Below are 23,227 nucleotides of genomic sequence, written 5' to 3'. Positions count from 1 at the left end.
TACCTTACTGGGCAGCAGCAGCACCTCTCATCTTGGCAGCACATGCAGTGTGCTGTGCTGAGAGTGGGGCAGAGAGGCTGCTGCTGCTGAGCTTCTCTGTCTGTTCCTATATGGGTGGGGGCGGGGGGGAGTGATCACACTGATCACACTCCCCCCTTGACCTTGGCTGAGGGCTGGGGGCTCAGAAATCAGGCACTGCAGACTGCACCCCCACCCACCCTGCTCGGCACTGGAAATCTTTTTTTTTAATATATAAAGGGGTGTGGCCACGGCTCCCGCGATTAGGCCACGCCCCCAGACTTTGGGGCAGCACGGGATGTGACAGCGGCTCTGTGTGTGGCCTGAGGCCGCACACTGTCTGCTCTCTGGGGAGGACGAGGGGGTCAGGGGAGGGAGCCCCACAGTAAGCTGCCAGCGCCGCTACCTGTCATCCACTGTGACAGGCGCAGCGGCAGCTGGCAGCAGCAGGGATGTAGAGCAGGGAGCGCGCCTCTTCAGCTGTGCGCCTCCCTGCACTGCATCCCTTTGCTGAGCGGCTCTGCTTACATCACAGCCTTAGTAATGTCACTGAGCTTTGGTAGAAAGATCACTGCTTTGTAGAAAACTGTCAGATATGAACTGCATCTGCTTATATGACATCTCAGAATGTAAACTATGCTGCTTTGTAACCTAAATGTTATATTAAAATAATGATAGATACACTATATGTGTTCAGTATGATATCCCGTAGTCAGAGGCGGATTGGCCATAGAGTCTACAGGAAAGATCCCTGGTGGGAGGACGCCCCCGTGGGGCCTGTTTTGTTTGAGGACATGTGGTCCTTTTATAGACATAATGAATAAGATGCAAAATAATTTGCATATATGAAAATTACTTTGCCACTTAGCCTGTGATTGCAGATGATCTAGTGTATGCTCTGTCTGCCTGCTTGGCTGACATATAAGATTAAGTGAATAGTGATTGGGATACGGTTGGTGTAATAAGCAAGTAAATATATCTTTCTAAAGAATGATATACAGTAGTTTCCTAAATTCTGAAGGTGTATCATATAATGTGCTCATAATATGTAATTTTATTTATTTTTAACTTCCCCCTTGATGCTGGACATGCCCACTAACTGGAAAGTCTTGGGGGGAGGGTGCTGCTGCCATGGCCCATGGCTAGACCTTACATCTCTGGTGCTGCCCATGTGGAGCCACTAGTACAAATTTTTCCAGGGCCGCTTTTTGTTCCCAATCCGCCCCTGCCCGTAGTTCACATGACCGACCCCAGCATCCCAAAACTGAGAATCCCAACACCTCTGGGAGGTAAGTACACTAACCTCCTCTCTAACCCTAATACTCCTTGGGTGGCAACTACATAATGACCCTAGTAGTGCCACTTATACATAATGCCCCCAGTAGTGGTGCCACTTATACAAAATGCCCCCATTAGTTGTGCCGATTATACTTAATGCCCCTAGTAGTAGTGCCACTTATACATAATGTCCCCACTAGTGGTGCTTCTTATACATAATGCCCCCAGTAGAGGTGCCCCTTATATATGCCTCCAGTAATGGTGCAGCTTATACATAATGCCCCCAATAGTAGTGCCACTTATACATTATGCCCCCCCACACACACACAGATGAACACACACTTTCTCTTACTTACTCTCTATCCCCCCACTTACCTATCAAAGTCTGGCTGGCCGTCTCTGCAACAGCTCATCCTCCTCTGTAACAGCCTGGTCCCGTGTAGCTCCACCCCCTCAGTCCCATGTAGCTCTGCCCCCTTTTCAGGCCTAACACTGAGATCATGTGGGGGTGGAGGAGGCTTTAAGCTGCCGGCGCTGCTGTCTGTCATATAGTGCAACAGGCGTAGCATCCGACAGCAGCAGGGCAGGGGGACAGGCGCAGCAGCCAGCAGCAGCAGAGACATCAGAGATGCAGAGCAGGGAGAGCACCTCTCTAGCCTAGTGCCTCCCTGCTTTGCATTGCTGTGCTGAGCGCGTAGCGCCGTGCCTACCTGTTAATTATTGAATTCAGGTGTTTCAATCAGACCGTTGCCACAGGTGTATAAAATCTAGCAGTTGTCTCCATTTGCAAACATTTCTGATACAAAATGTGTCGTTCTGAAGAGCTCAGTGACTTCAAGCGTGGTACTGTGATAGGATGCCACCTTTGCAATAAGGCGGTTCGTGAAACTTCATCCCTGCTGGATATTCCACAGTCAACTGTAAGTGATATTAATAGAAAGTGGAAGCATTTAAGAACAACAGCAACTCAGCCACAGAGCGTAAGACCATGTCAAATCACATAGCGTGGGTCAACGATTGCTAAGGTGCATGGTGCATAGAAGTCACCAACGCTCTACTGATTCCATAGCTAAAGCATTCCGAACTTCCAGATGCATTAATGTAAGCATAAAAACTGTGCAGTGGGGCTTAATGGAATGGGTTTGCATGGCCAAGCAGTTGCATGCAAGCCTCATATCACCAAGTCCAATACCAAGCATCAGATGGCATGGTGTAAAGAACTGGACGGTGGAGCAATGGAAACGTGTTCTGTGAAATGACAACTTACGCTTCTTATTTTGGCAGTCAGATGTGTGAGTCTGGGTTTGGTGGATTTCAGGAGTATATTACGTACCTTACTGCATTTATGCCAACTGTAAAGTTTGCTAGAGGATGGATAATGGTATGGGGCTGTTTTTCATGGTTTGGGTTAGGCCCTATATTTCCAGTGAAGGGCAGTCTTCAGCATACCAAGACATTTTGAACAATGCTATGTTTCCAACTTTGTGACAACAGTTTGGAGAAGGCCCTTTTCTATTCCAACATGACTTTGCCCCAGTGCACAAAGCAAGGACTATAAAGACATGGTTCGGTGTAGAAGAACTTGATGACCTCAAGCCCACTGAGCACCTTTGGGATGAACTGGAATGGAAATTGCAAGCCAGGCCTCCTCATGCAACATCAGTGCCTAAATGCTCTATAGAATGAATGGGTACAAATTCCCACAGTAACACTCCAAAATCTTGTGGAAAGCCTTCCAAGAAGAGTAGAAGATGTTATAGCTGCAAAAGGGGAGCCAACTCCATATTAAAGTATATGTATTCGAATACATTGTCATTACAGGCCCTGATGGTGAATAGCTAAGGGAAAAGGGGAAGTGGAATATACTAGCTGGAAATTGAATTTTTTTTTTTAGTAAGCTCCGTATCCATTATAAGGTGTTTTATTTTAATCAAATTCCGGGGGAGCTGCCAAAGACAATGCGGTTATCCACATATAGAACAATATAACTCAAAGGACACACATATGCAGAACGTGGGATTTTAAAACAATTTTCACTCTTTATTCACGTTGTCACTTTCTTATGTTTTTAATATTTTCACAAACTATAGGCAATTTTAATATACTTATTAAAAGTAAAATTTTAATACTTACCTCTCCTCTTTATTGTGCGCCATTACAAGATGCTTCTCTGTCCTTTGAGTTATACGGTCACTGTTGTTGTAATAGGCAGGCGTCCGAATACTTTTATCCATACAGGAGCTAGATAGATAGATAGATAGATAGATAGATAGATAGATAGATAGATAGATAGATAGATAGATAGATAGATAGAACCTCAATAGGCTGATCATGTGACTTGCTATAGAACTGTCAGGTATCAACTGTATCTGGTATTACAGATGTGTCCCCATACACTGTGGCATCAGTCTAGCCAAACATCCTCTCTTGTGTCTTTTTCGCTCAAAATGTGCATCTTATTTACACAAGTTAAACAGCTGGAAGCGACAAAACCACTTTGCTACTCTACACTGATCAGTTTGATGTGCAACAGTTGTACATCTGTGCAGGCGTGTAGCCAGAACTTTGTGGGCCCAGTAGCAACATTTTAAAGGGCCACTGTCCCAATACTTCTCAGCAGCAGATGTTTATTTTATGTTCCCTAGTAGTGCCCTAGTTCATGTTCTGAACTATATTAGTGCCTTGGCTAATGTTATGCCCCAGAGTAATGCCCTAAATCACATTATGTCACATTTCAGGGCTGCGAGTACACATTCTGCAACACAGTATCCCCAATTCACATTATAATAGTGCCTCTACTTCATATTATGCCACATTATAACGCCCCAGTATATATTTTGTAACATTGTAATGCCCTCCAGTTCATTATATACCACATGACTAAAAGCAGATCCGGGAGCATACCTGATATATTGCAGACCCCAAGGCAAAGGTTTGTAAGGGCCCCTATCTACCACCCAATGGCGAAAAATATTTAACACACATATGAAACATAATTAACACATGTAACTTTGACAGGGAACGTGGGCCCCTCTCCGCTCTGGGCCCCATAGCAGCAGCACTGCCTGCACCTATGGTAGCTACACCCTTGCATCTGTGTGCAAATGAGTTTGAGGGGCAGATGTACATGACTAAGCCTTGGAGAGACATAGACCCAAACGTATTAAGCCTTAACAAGTGATAAAGTGGAGATGGATAAAGAGTGATAAATGATCAGCCAATCAGCTTCTTGTCATGTCAGAGGCTGTGTTTGAAAAATGACAGTTAGGAGCTGGATGGCTGGTCATTTATCACACTTTGGGGCCTATTTACTAAGCCTTTGATGGAGATAAAGTGCACAGAGATAAAGTCCCAGCCAACCAGCTCCTTTTCAAACCCAGCCTGTGACATGCCAGGTAGTTGCTGATTGGCTGGTACTTTATCTCCGTGCACTTTATCTCCATCCAAGGCTTAGTAAATAGACCCCTTTATCTCTTGTCAAGGCGTAATACATTTGGGCCATAAAGTGAAGAGAGATAACATCCAGTCAGCTGCTAACCTCTATTTTTCAAGCACAGACTATAACATGGCAGTTAGGAGCTGGTTGGCTAGTACTTTATCACTCTCCAAGGCTAAGTACACTCCCCCTTCCCCTTTCCTCTATCGGTATACGAAATGCTACGATGCAGCGGACACATCTTTTGTCACGCTGCATCGTACTTTGTATGTGTTTAAAACTAATTCCGGTGCGATTAAAGTTACAGCCCGGCATCTACAGTACATTTTGGGTGCTCATTTTCTATGTTTTCTGATACGAATAAGATGCAACATTTCATGAAAAATATGGTACTGTACACCTCTCGGAGCAGCTCCGTTGTGCCGGGTGTCTCGTGGCGCATGGAGTATTGGAGTTAGATGTGAGGACAGATCTGCATGTCTGCTGACATGTAATTTTAGCTTATATTAACCTACATGATAGATAGATAGATAGATAGATAGATAGATAGATAGATAGACAGACAGACAGACAGACAGACAGACAGATAATAAAATCAGACAAGATGTGATCTTTCACCTCTGTATACTGATCATGTGACTTGTTCACATCATAAAAAGCAATTGTGATGTCACTCAGCTTTTGTAGAAAAGTAACTTCTTTGCAGAAAACTGTTAGATATTAACTGTATCTGCTAATGACATTTTCCAGTGTACTGTATGCATATTTTAACTTAAATGTTAAATACAGGTAGGAGGTATCCGGACTCCAGGTCGACAACAAAAATGTCGACACACCCTAGGTCGGCACCAATTGGTCGACACGCCGTAGGTCGACATGGACAAAGGGTCGACCTTAACAAGGTCGACATGGAAAAAGGTCGACATGCGTTTTTCACAATTCTTTTCTTTCTTGGAACCTTTTCCTACTTAATGATCCACGTGGACTACGATTGGAACGGTAATCTGTGCCGAGCGAAGCTTGCGAGCCATGCAAGGGGACACGGTGTACTAATTGGGGTTCCCGGTCACTCTACGAAGAAAACGACAAAAAAAAAAACATAAAAAACCCATGTCGACCTTTTTCCATGTCGACCCTTTGTCCATGTCGACCTAAGGTGTGTCGACCAATTGGCGTCGACCTAAGGTGTGTCGACCTGGAGTCCCAGACCTAGGTCGGATGTTTTTTATAACCTCAATAGACTGATCATGTGATAACCTTCTCGGTGCCCCTGGTCGGGTGACTGAGACTGGAATAAGGGTGCACCAGTCAACCATATAAAGAGCTCTGCATACAGCAGGCCAATCTTATCTATTTATTACCAGTTATTTATATAGCGCACACATATTCCGCAGCGCTGTACAGAGAATATTTGGCCATTCACATCAGTCCCTACCATACTTGCCTACCATCCCGGAATGGCCAGGAGGCTCTCCCGCTTTCCCTGCAGCCCCTCCACGACCCTCCTCAGCAGAAAACAAGTGGGCGGTCCGAGGATGCGATTCGCATCATCGTAGCTCCGCCCCCGCTATACAGCGCCTCTTTTCTTGGCACTGCACATCGGGGGGCAGAGCCACAATGCCGCGACTGATACCACGCCCCCATACTCTCCACTTCCCTGTCAGACACGCCCCCCAGACTCCCCCTCCTGGAGGAAGGGGCAGCAAAGTAGGTGAGTATGGTCAATGCCCCAGTGGAGCTTACAATCTATATTCCCTATCACTTGTACACATACACACATTCACGCTAGGGTAAACCTACCAGTATATTTTTGGATTGTTGGAGGAAACCGGAGTACCCAGAGGAAACCCACGCAAGTACGGGGAGAATATACAAACCCCACACAGTTAGGGCCATGGTGGGAATCGAACCCATGACCTCAGTGCTGTGAGGCAGTAATGCTAATCATTACACCATCCATACTGCCCCAATATGGGAGGGTGGCTCGAAAGAAGACATTACTAATTAAAAACAACATCAAAACACATCAATTAAAAACACTAGCGAAAACATAAAACTGCCCAATAATCAGTAAACACCATTCCATCAGTGATAAAAGGGGGTAGCAGCATCATGTTGAAGGTATCCTTTCCACAGAATGGTCTGGGCACCTTGTTGAAATTGATGGACTGATGGATAGTGTAAAACATAAGGAGAATACTGAAAGACAACTTGCTCCAGTCTCTTAAAAAAAAAAAAAAACAACCTAAACCTTGGGAGAAAGTTTACCTTTTAAGCAGGACAAGGATCCCAAGCACAAGGCCAAAGCAACACTGGCATTGTTTAACAAAGTCAGATCTCAATCCAATTGAGAAATGGTGGCACTATTTGAAATTTGTAGTCCTCAAGTGTTATTCAACCAACGTTACAAACCTTGGCCCTCATTCTGAGTTGTTCGCTCGCTAGCTACTTTTAGCAGAAATGCAAACAAAGCCGCCGCCCTCTGGGAGTGTATCTTAGCATAGCAGAATTGCTAACGAAAGATTAGCAATTCTGCTATAAGTATTTCCTTGCAGTTTCTGAGTAGCTCCAGACCTACTCCTAGATTGCGATCACCTCAGTCCGTTTAGTTCCTGGTTTGACGTCACAAACACGCCCTGCGTCCGGCCAGCCACTCCCCCGTTTCTCCAGCCACTCCTGCGTTTTTACCTGGCACGCCTGCATTTTTTAGCACACTCCCTGAAAACAGCCAGTTTCCGCCCAGAAGCACCCACTTCCTGTCAATCACACTACGATCAGCAAAGCGATTGAAAAGCTTTGTTCGCCCGTGAGTAAAATAGCATAGTTTTGTGTAAAATTGCTTAGTGCGTGCGCCCTGCTGTGCATACGCATGCGCAGAACTGCCGGATTTTAGCCTATTAGCAATTCTGCTAAAAATAGCAGCGAGCGAACAACTCGGAATGACCACCCTTGAGCAAATCTACATGATAGAATCGGCAAAACTCTCAAACAGTGTGCAAAGCAGGCAGAAGTTTATTCCACCTGAATTTAAGTGTATAGCAGCAAAAGGTGGTTCTACCAAGTACTAGTCTTCAGCTGTTGATTACTTTTGCAAGAAGTATTTTTCGCTATTTATTAAAAAAAATGAAAAAATAACTAAAAAGCTGCAGACAAGTAATAAATTATGAATTTGAAAATTTACTTTAAAAAGCCTACAGGGGTTCAGTATGGATTACCGGTGGCCGGGATGCCGGCCGTCATTATACCGACAGCAGCATCCCATCTACCAGTATGCCGGCAGAGGGCCGTGTGCTTGAAAGCCCCGTGACTGCGTGCACGGTGGCTCGCTGCGCTTGCCACAGGTTATATTCTGTCTCTATGGGTGTTGTGGACACCCACAGAGGGAGAATAGCCTGTGGCACCGGTATTACGGCTACGGCATTTCACCGGTAGTCGGGATTCCAGCGTTGGCAGTGTGACTGCTGGGATCTCGACTAGCGGTATTTTTACCGTTAACGGGTATAAAAATATGTGTAATTGTAGTTTTTAATTCAGGCAAATCTGTTGATTTTTAAGGGGTTTAAATAATTTTTCAAGACACTGTATACTGTAAGTGTTGGACGAATGCTACTGTGGTACTAGCAATGGTAGAAGTAGTAGTTTTTTTCTCCTATGTGTTTCCAGGGGCAAGTTTGACTGACAAAAAAAATAAAAAATACGTGACTAAAATAATGTTAAAACTGTATTAAAAATGTTGCCTGTATCAGACAAAACTAATATTCTGGTTTTGATCCTTGTCCCCTGTGCAGTAGCCTCTGTTAGAGTAAACTGCGGTACAACACGGACAGATTGCATTTTTATATTACTTTTTCCCATGAGGGAATCAAGTATTTTTCATTTAGTATGGAGAATAAATTCAGATGCAAAAGTAAAGTTACAGGGCGTTATATATTGCATTAAAGTCACTGAAAATATATCACTTTATATGTTAACTGTGATTGGATGTGGAAACCGTTAGGCTACACAGGAAAAAAAGTGACTGGAAAGTTACAAAGTAATCTTGCTTGTTACACGGAAATATTTGGATTTTTTTTTTTCCCAGCAAAAGAAGCCTGAGGTATATTGTTCATTCTTACATACTGTATGATATAACCAGTGGCGGATTTTACTTATGGGCTCAAGCCCCCCCAGTAAAATCTTCCTCCTCAGTGAGCCAGCTAAGTCTATGACTGCACTGGCTTCCTTATTACTGGCAGTGACTTCCTATTGGAAGTTCTACCTGTCAGTCACAGACATTACAGGCAGCCCCAGAGGACTGCCAGACTGGGCTGCAATTAGCAGGAATCATGCTTCCTGTAGGAAGCCACGTCATGCCTAATCAGCCCTAACTGGCTTCTATAGGCTGCAGTCGATGCAGTCCATAGAAGCTATAGTAACTTTTAGCCATAGAAACTTATATAGGGCGCCCTGGCTGGTTATAGGTCACAGGAGTCATATGCAAGGAATCAGGTCAGAGATTGAGCAGCGGTCAGTTGATTGCGACACCCATGTCGCAGCAGCTCCACGTGGGGAAGCAAACAGTCTTTGGCAGTAATACTGCATGTAATACACTCTGACACCCTGGAGGAGAGATGCAAAGCCATATAGCGACAGCACTGGGTACAGTGAGATGTTTATATTGGGGAATGTTTTTATGGGTCTACTACGGTATGCCGGCGCTTGGAATCCCGGCGCCCAGCATACCGGCGCTGGGATCCCGACCGCCGGTATGCCGGCAGTGGAGCGAGCGCAAAAGAGCCCCTTGCAGAATCACTGTGCTCGCCGCGCTGCGGTCACGGCTGTTTATTCTCCCTCCACGGGTGTCGTGGACACCCAAGGAAGGAAAATAGTTGTCGGTATGCAGGCTGTCGGGATTCCGGCGCCAGTATGCTGACTGGCAGGATCCCGATGCCAGCATATCAAGTGCCACCCTGTTTTTGTAGCTTTATGCCAGATGTAACTGGACCCATGTATTTCAAAAAGTTAAGGTTTTGACTCAGCAGACCACAGAACATTAGCCCAATAGGCATTCGGTTTATCAGTTTGTTGTTTGGCACATGTGAGCCTAGCTTTTGTGTTCCTCTTGGTTAGCAGTGGTTTTTGCCTTGTAACTATCCCATAGATACCATTTTTGTCCAGTCTCTTTCTTACGGTGGAATCATGAATGCTGACATTAACTGAGGCAAGCAAGGCCTTAAGTTCCTTAGGTGTACTGTATATCTGGGTTTTTCTGTGACTTCCGGGATGAGTCGTCAATGCGCTTTTGGAGAGAATTTGGTGGGCCACCCACTCCTGGAAAGATTCTTTATTGTTTCAAGTTTTCTCCATTTGTAGATAAATAGCTCTCACTTTGGTTCCAGAGCCCTCAAAATGTCTTTGAACCCCTTTCCAGGCTGATATATTTTATAAAATTTAATTATCGTCTCTTCTGGAATATTTTTTTGATTCTGGCATATTGTGCTGCTTGGTGAGACCTTGTAGCCAACTTCACATTGCTGGAAGGGGATGCGGTCAAGATGCCGCCGGAAATACCGATGCCGGAATCCCGACCGCCACAATCCAGACATATTCTCCCTCCGTGGGTGTCCACGACACCCATAGAGGGAGAATATAATAGTGTGCCGAGCGTAGTGAGGCACCGTGCCCGCAGCGCGGCGAGCGAAGCGAGCCCGCAAGGGGCTGCGTTCCGCTCGCCACCCCTGTCGGGATTGTGTGGTCGGGATTCCGGCGTCGGTATTTCGACCGTCGGGATTCCGGCCGGCGGCATTTAGTACTGATCCCGCTGGAAGGTTCTATGTAAGTGATGTTTAGATTCAACAGGGCTGGCAGTGATCACACCTGATTGAGTCTAGTCTAACTCAACCCAATTATCAATTCAAATTAGTTAATTGGTTAAATGAGTAAATAAGGGGGCAATTACTATTTCACACAGGGTCAGTTGGTGTTGAATGACGTTTTTCTTTTAATAAATGAAACGATCATTCAAAAACTGTATTTTGTGTTTACTCATTTCTGCTTGAAGATCTGAAACAATTAAATGTGACAAATATGCAAAAATGGAAGAAATCAGAAGGGGGCAAAAACTTTTTCATGCCAGTGTAGATAGCTATACTCTGAGGCCCCACCTTCTGCAAAATGCTGTCACCCAAGTATATGTATCAGGGATTGCTTGTGAGCTGTTGGATACAGTGATATGACACTAAAATCCTAATTAAAGAAGGGTTGTGCTTTATAGCACCTGCTCCAGTCCTAACTTTGGTGCAAGAGATCCATCTGAAATCAGATTGTGCTCTGTATATGCTCAACTTTCAATGGCTTGCAATTCCTTCAACACACACACAACACGCCCCCAGAACACTGCCTGTACATGAACGGCATTTACCCAGGTACACCCACTCAGCCTGTGCAATGTGCAAAATTGCAAGATCTGTCTTTAAGGTGGACTCTGACCGAGACATTTTTTGGGACTAAAGACTATTATTACACTTTATATGTAAGAAGCATACATATGGAATTAGTAATGGGATTTCATATAAACATCAGGCTCACTGTCTAAGCTCTTGCTATTGGAAGTATGCCATAGTTATCTCTGTCAGTTATTGCTTAAAACAAAGAGCAAATTAATTTCTTTGGTGGTGGAAGTTCTCAGCTCAGAATTTTACAGATGAAAGTGAAAAGCCTGCCAAAAGACCAGTTGATTTAAGTCATTTACTTGCATACCACGGAATACTTATGAGTTAGCTTTTCAGACAGAGTAGACACATCTCTGAGAAGAGGGCAATGTTATTCTGCAGCGGCTGTTTCCACATAACATTGGGGTCTAAATCAACACAGTTGCAGAAGGTTGAGAGGAATGGGGGTGGGGGGGGGGGGCTGTTATGGCTTGGCATGACTGATAAACATTAATAAACTAGAACTAATCAGGCATTTAGGGATATTCGGAATATTGTAGTTTATTCTTCTCTGTAACACATCAAAATATTTGTCGAATTTACTTCCACTTTAAGTTAGATTGTTCTGCAGAGTATGTATGTAAATGTTGGTATCTATTGACGTATAGGGGTAGAATTAATAGATTCCTGCTTTACCTGTACTGAAAATTATCAGTGCCTTTGTACTCAATCATTGGTTATGAAGCAGAAAGTGGAAGCCGCTAGTGCTATGTACTAGTTTGCAGGGGGCTTGAGAGGACAAAGACATTGCTCAAGTCTAAAAAGGAGTACAAAAAAAGTTTTAAAATGTTTATGAACTTATTAGCAGAATTATAGTAATTCATTATAAAAATATCCTTTTATTATGCAGGCAATATTTTTTAATTAGATGACAGGGACAATAATAGATTTATGTTATCTGATGCCATATTAATAAAAAAATGGTGTAGGTCAGTGGTTCCCAAACTTTGTTGAATCATGCTGCCTTAGAGTATTAGCTATTTTTTTCAAGGCATAAAAGTATAAAAGTTCTTAATAAATTCATAAAAAAAATAAAAAAAAATTAAATGAAGTTAATTGTGCCCACCTGTCATCCTTAGGGTCAGTTATGTGGTGATGTACTTTTGTTTTGCCTATCACTGTGACCATATATGATTTCCTTTGGTCCTAGACCAAGGTACCCCTGCAAGAGCCTCATGTAACCCCAGGGTGCCTAGGCACACAGTTTGGGACCTACTGGTGTAGGTACTATTTTATTGCACACTTTTGGCACTACACATACATTTGCTTCCATCAAGCAATGTTTTGGTTACAATTCCCATAAAATAGCTGTCATCCAGAGCCGGATTAAGGGGGGTGCTCTGGGGGTAAGTACCCCTGGGCACCACGCTGTGAGAGGGCCACCCACCGCAGATCGGATCTCTATTACCGATCTGCGGCGCTGCGCTTACCTCTGACAGCTATCAAACAGCCGCCAGCGCTGCAGAGTTGTACAGGGCAGCCAAGCCGAACGAAGGCTCAGCTGTCCAATGATAAGTGAAGCTGCAGCCTGCGGCTCCATGACTGGTTGGAGCGCAGGCTGCAGGGAAGGAGGCGGGATCCCGGACACGCGGCGCGGGTGGAGGAGGGTTGTACCCTGCAGAGGAGAGAAAGGGACGTGCTCTCCCCCTTTTCTGTGTGCGCTTCATTCGTCGCAGCCTTCACTTGCCATCAGCACAGTAAGACAGGCTACATTAACTTTTTGTTTATTAGATTGAAATTTGAAGCTAATCTGGCTCTGCTGTCATATGTCTTGGTTTTATTTTTATCAAGCTTGCCACTGTAAAAAACATAATATTTAACACAGATGTGTCACATTTTTAAAGTCATGTGTCCTAATTTGAAAAAGCTGGGAAGTTATGAGCGGTGTCCTGCCCTAGCAGGTGATATCGCCTTATGGTACTGTAGCTTGAAGCTATTTTTTTTTTTAAAAAGAGTAATTTTTGTTATGGATGAATACGCCTTAATGTATTTAAGATGCCAAGTGATATTGCAAAGTATTACTAGATATCCTCATACACTGTATGCAGCACAGTTTGTTATATAATATTCACACCAATACATCATATATTCTATATATGATATCCCGGACTAACATTTTTACTTATAGTAACACTTCAAAATGCACTATAAGCTATATGCAAGAATTTCCTGTCTCTGTGAACACTATTTGTCCTACAGTCACTTAAGGGGAGTGAAAATCATTCCTACTGCGACATAATCCAGCTGGTCTGCTACCTATATGTATTCATTGTTCTAATCAGGGTATTTGTATTCTCTTCTCAGGATCAATACAAATTTTGCTACGAAGTGGCTTTGGAATATTTAAATTCTGGATGACTGCACTAATGAGACAGAGAAAATCAAAGGAAATAAAAAAACTTTTCACCTCCATCTCTACGAGCAATGCAAATTGTTCTTTGATATATATGTGTATATACAATGAAGACTTCAGTGTTCTGCTTATTTTGCTTTCTTATATTCGGCTCTTTAAGGAGCTGGTGAAAAGTGATTGGAAGCTGCCTGCACTGCCTTTCCCCACTGTCTCGCTGCTTTCTTGACACAGATCATCTTGAAGTTTTTGGATCAGTTATCCACAGCTACCAAGTTGCCTAATAGAAGCAGCAGATTTTGGCAAATGAACGAGCACAATTACATTGTTATGAAGGATCCGTGTTCTTTTCTTTGACTGACTTTTGTTATTGTCTTTATTATGATAGTGTTGAAATTTTTATTTTATTTTCTCCAGTTCTGTGGAAAATGCAGTTAAGCGTTATGACGACATACAATTTTTTGTTACATTTGTACTCCAATGTGTTCAGAGGAAAACATGATAAATGTATTTACCTGTTTTTGAACTGCATTTTAACAGGTCATCCTTTGTTGAATTATAATTACTTTATTTGTATCATTTGAAAAAAAGAAAAAAAAAGAAAACACTAAAGACTTAATTTGCAAAAAAACCTAAAAAATGATAAATAAAAAATCTATCCAAAGCTTTCACATGTGTTGAATTGTAAATATTTTGTACGAATTCAGATTATTTAATAATAAAAAAAATGAAAATAACTAACATTCATTGTGAGGATAAATGAATGAATTTTTTTTTAAAAAATGTTCCCCACCTATAATTAGTATTTTTACTCAGGCCACATAGCTTATTTTAAAATTAGTTGCCCCAAGTATCAGAGTGCAGTCTTCCCTATTGCACAAGCTCTCCTCCTCTTCTAGGGAAGCAGAGGAAAGCCAATACCCAGAAGTCCACTCAGGGATATGGGAAGGGTGTAGTAAGTTGTATAGTCAGCACTGGACAGCAGGTGTTAAGTTATGTAAGTATGGGGACAGTAGTTGCAAAATAAGGTATCTCTAGAAAGGGTTTTGGGATGGTTAGGTGGAGAATTTATTTAAACTTTGTTACTTCAATTGGAACTTAAAGCTTTTATGCATGTTTCTCTAGCAGTTAAGGTGTTAATCCTAGATGTTTGCCTTTACAAACATTTGTTGACTTGTATGTATCTTCAGCTAAATTAAAAACCTTTGTTCACAGCTGCTTTCTGTGTAATAATGACATCTTTATGCTGGTCTGAATTCCACAAGCCAGCGAAACTGTATTGTAGCTAAAAGTTATTATGTTGTCTGTCATGTACACCAGGGAAAAAAACACACTAAGCACCAGTTGTCACAGATAACCATGTAGCCTTACTCTATTTTTCTAATGTTGGATTCCAGTTGCAGAGACATATACATATATACACGTATGTGCAGCTGAACCTACAGGGGGCAGATGTATTAAGCCTGGAGAAGTGATAAAGCAGTGATAAGTGGAAGGTAATAATCAGAGGCGTCACCGGGTGTGGTGACACCCGGTGCGCTCCCCTGATCTCCTGACGCGATCGCGGCAAAAAAGAGGCGTGGTCTTGTACTAAGGGGGCGTGGCTTCGCGGGATCCCGGAATCGTCACTCTGGGGGCATGCCTAGCATCTCCGGAGATGCTGAGCTTCCCCCAGAGCCAGTCTCCATCCGCTGTCGGCTCCTCTTCTGTGACAGGAGCCGGGTGCTGTAGGAGACTCTCACTGCAGCACCTGGTTCCTGTCAGTGCGGAGGAGCTGACATTTGGTGTCACCCTCCTCCAGGCGTCACACCCGGGTGCAGGCCGCACCCCCCGCACCTGCCTTGTGACGCCACTGGTAATAATGCACCAGCCAATCAGCTCCTGTCAATTTTCAAACCCGTAATGATTGGCTAGTGCGTTATCACCTTTCACTTATCACTGCTTTATCACTTCTCCAGGCTTAATACATCTGCCCCATGGTAACAATAGGTGACCAACCACTGTATTAGGTAATAAGGGTATGCTGCTCTCCTGTCTAGGATAATCAAAAGCAAGAAGTGTATAGTCAGACAGTCCAGGATTGGTACACAGCTAACAGACAATGGCAGCCAAGGTTAGGCTGTAGCTGGCTTATAACCTACCCTCTGCTGGCCCACCCCTGAACCGGTAACTTCATGATGAGGGGGTGGTGCTGCCAGGACCAGGAAGAAGGTGAGTACCTGGATCAGAGCTGGATTACTAGCAATGCAACCCAGACACACTCTGCTTCAAGCTTGCTGCTCCCTACCATACAAGTAAGGATCATTGATTTCTCTTACCATCCACCCTTTCTCTGCCCAGAGCTGGATCAAGAGAGGGGTGACTCAGTGGGTAAATAAAGTCTCCTAGGTTCTCACCTCCAGGCCACCGATGCCTGAGACTCTGAGAGCTTTATGGGCGGTGCACACACAGTTGCCCCTTTGGTTAAGGAATGGTAAAATGACTGATCAGCTGCTCCCTCCTCTGCCCTCTGTGTGTGACCGGCCGCTGTCAGTGACATCATATAATACGTTTGAGAATAAGCAGCAAGGGAGGCAGCAGAGAGTCGGCTGGTGAAAGTGCTGGAGGAAGGATGGTAAGTGTAGGTGGAGGAAGGCTATGCCTTTGCTAGAAACAAAACTGTGTACTAATAGTGCCTCCTCCAAATGACCTATATGGGCTAATGTAAGGATAACTAGACTTAAAAGTCAAATGCTGTAGTAGTATTTTTGTGTGATTATTTTGCACCTGACCACTGTGTTGTACCTTGTCAGTTTAGTGCCCTGTGTAGACCAGACTGTACACCCTCCCCCCCCCCCCCTTTCTATGGCACCAGTGTATGCAAATACCCTCCTTCCACCCCTGATAGAACTGTTAGCACTATGACCTGAAAATAATGTAAATTTGGTAAAGCCGTCACCACTGCATATAATATAACACGCTCACTCTTGTTCTCTGCAGCACCATTACATATGCAGAGGGCAGCTACATCAAGGAGCTTGAGCCAAGAGCCACTTATAATATGGATTGGGGGCCCAAACTAGTAAATTGCCTAGGGCCTTGTTGAGCCTTGATCTGGCTCTGCTAAGGATGCTCCAGCCAGCTCTCTAATGGCATACTAGTATGCATGGTCACGATGCCATTCCAGGCACCTTACAAGTAAATCTTAGGTTCCACGGGGCAGGGGTTTTGTTGATCTCCAGGCCTTGTATGCTGGGAGGTGGTACTGCTGCCCACCACTGGTTGCAGCCAATAGGAAGCTTAGAGGTTTTGTACACCAGAAGGCAAGTAATAGCAGTTAGGGATGAGGAAAAGCATAATCCAGGAGGAAGCTTAGAGGTACTGTACACAGGAAGGCAAGTACCAGCAGATGGGTATGAGGAAAAGCGTAATCAGGAAACAAAGTCAGAGGTTCAGTACACCACAAGGTAGGTATAAGCCGACTATTTTTTCAGCTGAGGAGCAGACAGAGTAGTTTGACAGCAAGCTAGAAATAAGGAGCCTGGATCACAGTCAGAGTTTGTGGGTGGCACAGTATCCGAGAATCTCTCCAAATTCAGGTCAGAAGCTCTCAATTTTGAAAGGTCCAAACCCACAACTAACAAGATTTTTAACAAAAGGTCCAGTTAAAGAATGAATCAGCAGAAAAATAATGTATAATTTTGATAATACTTGATATAATCCTAACTGTAATAGTGTTGTATTATGTATGTATTTGTATATGTTCAGTGTGTGCAAATCAACCATTGAAATATATTTTTTCCTGGCTTATTTGACATAAAATACAGATTTAACTAATTTTGTAGAACACATTCATGTATTCACAGTTCACAAGAAAACTAGGGAATTTATAGACTGTGTATTTACAGTTTAGAGGGAGAATGTGCATAACAGAGTATATGATTGGACATAGGTACTAGAAACCTTGTGAATGCATTATGGAGGACACTACTGTGGGGGCTTCATCCACAACACTAATCTTTACTTTCAAAGTACACTTGTTCTGAACCAGGTATACAAAGAGGTGGGAACATCAACAGATGCATGGTGCAAAATTATATTGGCGCTTCTGATCTTGTTTATGTCTGATATTTAAAAGGGCCATGACACAAATAGTAAAAGCATTGCCCGTTTAAATATCAGGTATAAATACAATCAGAAGCACTGGGTTTTACAACCTGACATTTTATAAATAAACCCCCATGGGTGGGATGTAGAGTTGGAAGTAAACTAAGAGTGCATTGATGAAAAGAAGTGTGCATGAAAAAAGTGTATATTCACCCATATGATAATCTATATTCATTTCTGCGTGAGCACTTGGTTTACTACTATTCATCATCATCATCAGTTAGTACATGCACCTGCCCATAGGCGTGCACAGCACATTTTATTAGGGGGTGCACTATTGGAGTGGCATGTCTAGCACCGCCTATTGGGCGTGACTAACACTGCCCATTGGGGCATGTCTAGCACTGCCTATCGGGCATGTCTAGCACTGTATATTGGCTCCTAATTGCAAAGTAAATAATATAGGGAATCTGATTAAATAGAGTGTACAGCACTGGCACCTGATTGGCATCTGATAGTTGCCCCCTATATTACAGCAGATATATTATATTGCCTGTTTTGTCAATGGCTTAGAAGGTGGGTGTTGGTGGTTTATTTAAGAAACTCTGCACATGAAAAAAAAAAATAAGAAGGATTACATATATATATTAGCTGATCCAAGCATTCAGTAGTTCGATAGAATATAGGTGCACTCAAGAAACTACTGAATGCTTTGCTTAGCCACTATACATAATTTAAGTATTTAAAAAAATAATAAGAATTAATGAGTGCACCCACAGCTCTCATTTCTTTCTTTTTTGTATCTTACTGTATTTGGCCATATACATGAAGTTCTGTGGATGCTCTCAGGAAAAAATAAATAAAAAAAGAGAATAAGGTTTATATAAATATATTTCTCAAGAGTGCACTGTGCACACTGCACCTACAGATCTCATTAGTGGCATAACTAGAAATTCTGCACCCACAAGCCAAAAAAGTTTCCATTATGCCACACACAACAATGCCCCTGACACATTATGCACCACAGTAAAGCTTCAAATTACTTTTAAATTACCTGCTCGTTGCCAGGAGTTTCGTGCTCTGGATGTCATGCTCGTTGCCAGGGTGGTAATGCTCTGGGTGTAATGCTCGTTGCTAGAGGTCTCATGCTCTTGGTGTCATGCTTATTGCCAGGGGTCTCACGCTATTGGTGTCATGCTTGTTGCCAGGGGTCTCACGCTCTTGGTGTCATGCTCGTTGCCAGGGGTTTCATGCTCTGGGTATAATTCTCATTGCTAGGGGTTTCATGCGCTGGGTGTCATGTTTGTTGCCAGGGGTGTCATGTTTATTGCCAGGGGTGTAAGTGGCTGGCACTGCCACCAGCACTGAGCGCTCCCAGCACATCCGGGTAATGCTGAAGTGCTGCATAGGGACAGGGGAGTCTGATGCTAGAGGTCAAGTATGACCTCTAGCATCTGTCTCCTCCAAGGCTACAGCCATTTTTGGAGGTCACTGAGACAGCTGATTGCATGCTGCAGCCTGCCCTGTCGCTGAGCCTGCAGCTGCTCCTGCAGGGGAATGACACGGGGCCAGGCTAGCCATGCGGAATAAAATTATGTAGTATATGTTTACAGCAGTACATCCATGATAGTTAGTTACAAAAAAAAAAATGAGATCCACTGACGTAACAACAGCTCCAGCAGCCACTGCGGGGGATGGAGGCTCCAGGCTTTGGGGGGGAAGGGGGGGGGCGACAAAGCCAAGCCCCGGCAGTTGCTGCGGGAGCTGTAGTTATGTCAGTGGATCACTTTTTTTTTTTGTAACTAACTATCATGGATGTACTGCATTAAACATATACTACATCATTTTATTCCCCATGGCTGGCCTGGCCCCTCTCTTTCCCCTGCAGGCTCAGTGGCAGGGTAGGCCCTCAGCTGTGCCCTCTGCTCTGGGCTCCGAGTCCTCCTGAGAGTATCTGCATGGGCTGGGCCAGTGGTATTGACCAGGCGGAAGGTGCAGGGGTCAGGGCACACATGGACTGAGAGCGCAGCCGGAAAGAAAACACGGGCTGGGAGGGCTCACGGTGTGACATGAACACGTCTCAACGCTAGGCAGAGCCTGACGTCAGTCCTCCCTTTAAAGAATACACAGTAAGAGCAAGTATACTGATACTGTACATCGTCTGCGGCAGGCGGCGGGCGCAGCGGGGTCCGGGTGGGGGGTCGTTCACATTAGACAGCAATGAATGAGCAGCACTTCATCAGGCTGGGCTCAATGGCACCTCGCTGGCTACAGCCAGCGGCGATCATCATTTACTGTCTGTGCTGCTGTAGCAGGCGTGATGTGCGGGGGGTGCCGGACATTAGGGGGTGCCGGAGCGCACCAGGCCCCCTCCCCGTGTGCACGCCTATGCACCTGCCTGATACTAGATGCAAAAAAGCAGTAAATCTCCAAACAGGCACATTTTCTGTTATGCCCAGGTCTGCATCACCTACAGGTATACTTCAGCGTGCCCCTTCTTATGGCATTTGTGATACTCAGTTTAAGCAAGATTTACTCTGCAGACTGGTGTATGGTCAACTCAGCTTCAGCTCCCACACGTCCAACCCCCAGACACTTTACCACCACCCTTTTGATTAATTCAACTTTTTTGGTTTTCCCCTAAAATACTTCTTGACTTAGACTAATGTATGATGATAATAATAATAATAATAATAATAATAATAATAATAATAAGTAAGGAGCCATCAGACTATGTTTATTTCACGTGGCAGTTGTATGTTTTCTGTCACCATGGAAAGAATGTGCCTAGGAAAACACATCTCTGCTGAGCTGCGTCTGGAAGGTGCTGTCTGTGTTTCATTAGAACTATAGTATAAGACACCATCTCCAATAGCATAGATGCGGCCAACGCTGACAAGAGCTGAAGATGTACATTCATTTCCAAGCATGGCCACACATGCTGCTGACATGCATGTGACTTTACGGGGGAAATTCAAATGTTTGAAAAGTCAGTTGGGTGTCTGTTTATTCCTGTCTATTAGATAGGAAAAAACAGACACCCAACTGACTTTTCAAACAATTGAATACCCCCCTAATATGCCACATTGTGTGGCATCTAACATAGGCTACACAGTCAGTCAGCTAACAGCTCAATGCCACAGTGATGCAGAAAACAAAGCAAAGTTCCTAAACTTATGTACAGTTTCATGGATGTATGTTTGGCAAATCATTCCTACTATGAAGTGACATGAGGACCTCATCTCAGGCGGCAGGATAGGTGATAATGAACGTGCAATTTATTTCTGATTTACCATTGATATGCTGATTCACCATTGACATGCCACCTCTATGTAATATTGCAGCAAATATACTGAATACCATTAAATGCTTGTTATGAATTCATAACTCGTTGATAAAATACTCACTATAGTTATTATATATATATATATATATATATATATATATATAAAAGAAGTGTGGAGAAGTGAAGCTATGTAGAAGTTGCCCATGGCAACCAATCAGCTGTTCTGTACAAATGTACAGTATGCAAATTGTAAATTTTACTTTAATGCTGATTGGTTGCCATGGGCAACTTCTCCACTGGCTCACGTCTCCACACTTTTCACTGCTTCATGAATAGACCTCTTAATATAACCAATTTACCATATCTGCTCAAAATACCCCAAGGTCAATTATATTTATATCCAGAAAGATTCACCCAAGATGTTGCGTCGTTTAAGATATCATATGATCTAATTAACAATTGATCTTCCATAATAATCTTTATATCTATAAGCTAAAACAGTACAGGTATTGTAAACATAATGGGGTGGCAATTCATTTGTTTTGGGCATCTATTTTTCCCATCTAAATGGGTTGTTTAGACACCCAAACAATTAGTCACGATTCTATTGGTTTAGTGCGGCCATGCATATTGAGCATGTCGCGCCAAAACAGACAGGGTTGATCCGCATAAAAAGTCTAAACCCATCTAAAGTCCTGCTTTCAGCATCAAAACTCCTGCTAGGATGCCCAACTTAGCGCACATTTCTTCTCACTCAACAAATGAATTGCTCCTTTTTGTGCCCGCTAGTGGTAGCCACTGGGTGAAAACAGGGAAATTGCCCCCAATGTATTAAATAATCAAAAACAATACAATATGTCTGTCTGAATGTATAAGTACTTACATGTGTGTCTGTGGATGAAGGGTATGTTTATGTGAGGATGTGTATGTGTGTGTGTGGGGTGGGGTGGGGGGGAGGTTTTTCCCAGCATCCCTCACTGTAAGATTCCATCTTGTATCATGGAAGCTATTGTTTGATAAAATACTTATACAACTTAAATTCTATACTGTGTATACTGTATACGCCGGTAGCATAAACACACACTGTTCTCCTTTTGCTTCTCACAAATGCCATTGCCAATTAAATAAGGCATCTATATTAATGAATAGCTTCCATGTGTCCCAAATGGACTATGTGCTTACTCAACTCCAACCTGCCATATATACAATTCTTACATATGCTACTGCAATTGTTCCTACATTTCATTGCTAATAAAACAATCTATTGTAAACCAGAACTACAGTATACACAGCTTACAATCATCTGCATAGTCAGTGGTGGATTTACCAGTAGGCACATGCCTAGTGTCGGCACTTGCTGGGGTGGCGGCACTCTATACATGTGAGGCCAGATGATTCTTTTTATTTGTCATTATGACTTATTTTTTGAATATTTTTTTTTGCAACTGACAGGATTGGAACAATGAGCAGCAAATTGTGGTCCAGGAGGTGGTAGTGGGGTGAGGGTGGGGCTACTTTGGTGGTCTCGTGGCATCCAGACTGGCCCCAAAATGAAGGCAGCAGTGACGTGATAGGGGTGTGGCTAATAATCTTCTTAAGGGCGTCCTGACCCCTAAATTCACCCCTGTGCATAGTAGTATTATACCTAAAACCATTACACATCTCTATCCAATCATATCAAAATGGAGCCTTAATACAAATCAATATTTAACCAATTTCAGCTGTATACTTTAAGCTCGTTCATATACCATCATTCACAGTCATGTTTTATTTTAACACTTCTATTTATAAACATTAAGGTTCAAGTCTTAAAGGAAACCTCCATTTTGCACTGTAATACAAGTACAGTCAGTGGTTAAAGTGGGCCGGAACGGGGAGGAACTGCGTTCCGTCACCTATAATTGCAGGCGGAACCAGTTCTGCCTCCGCCCCGCTCAATAAGCATCAGTTCCCAGCAGCATTGTAAAGTTGTCAGCGGCCGCGAACCAATCCCGGCTCGCGGACCAGCTGCATTGCCAGCAAAAAGAATGGACGGCTGTTTCAAAATGTGCCAATCACGGCTTGCGGACCACCAGCCAATGAGAAGCTGCCAAGTGACAGCTTCTCATTGGTTGGCTGCTCGTGAACCGTGATTTGTGCGCAGTCGGCGCCAGTTTCAAAGGGCGGCTATGCGGTCCCTTCTTTTGAATAGCAGCCGGTCCACGAATCCAGTCTGGCGCCCGCTGCCAGCTTTACTACACTGCAGCCATGACCCGATACTCCAGGCTCTCAGGATGCAGGGGGTGAGATGGGGGACATTATTA

General features: G+C 43.6%; 1 protein-coding gene across 14 annotated transcripts in view; it reads left to right on the top strand.

Annotated features, from left to right (window-relative positions):
* The window catches only part of PTPRM (protein tyrosine phosphatase receptor type M), a 1,209,695-nt gene extending 1,195,475 nt beyond the window's left edge, over positions 1 to 14,220 (top strand). For all 14 annotated transcript variants that reach the window (XM_063923506.1, XM_063923503.1, XM_063923501.1 and 11 more), the window contains one exon: positions 13,507 to 14,220. In XM_063923506.1, the coding sequence (XP_063779576.1) occupies positions 13,507 to 13,560 (54 nt within the window). In that variant the 3' untranslated portion in view covers positions 13,561 to 14,220. The remainder of the gene's footprint in view (positions 1 to 13,506) is intronic.
* The last annotated feature ends 9,007 nt before the right edge of the window (positions 14,221 to 23,227 follow it).

The sequence above is a fragment of the Pseudophryne corroboree genome, chromosome 5, assembly GCF_028390025.1.
Source record: "Pseudophryne corroboree isolate aPseCor3 chromosome 5, aPseCor3.hap2, whole genome shotgun sequence".
NCBI classification, from domain to species: Eukaryota; Metazoa; Chordata; class Amphibia; order Anura; family Myobatrachidae; genus Pseudophryne; species Pseudophryne corroboree.
This window is presented reverse-complemented; position numbering and strand designations above follow the sequence as displayed.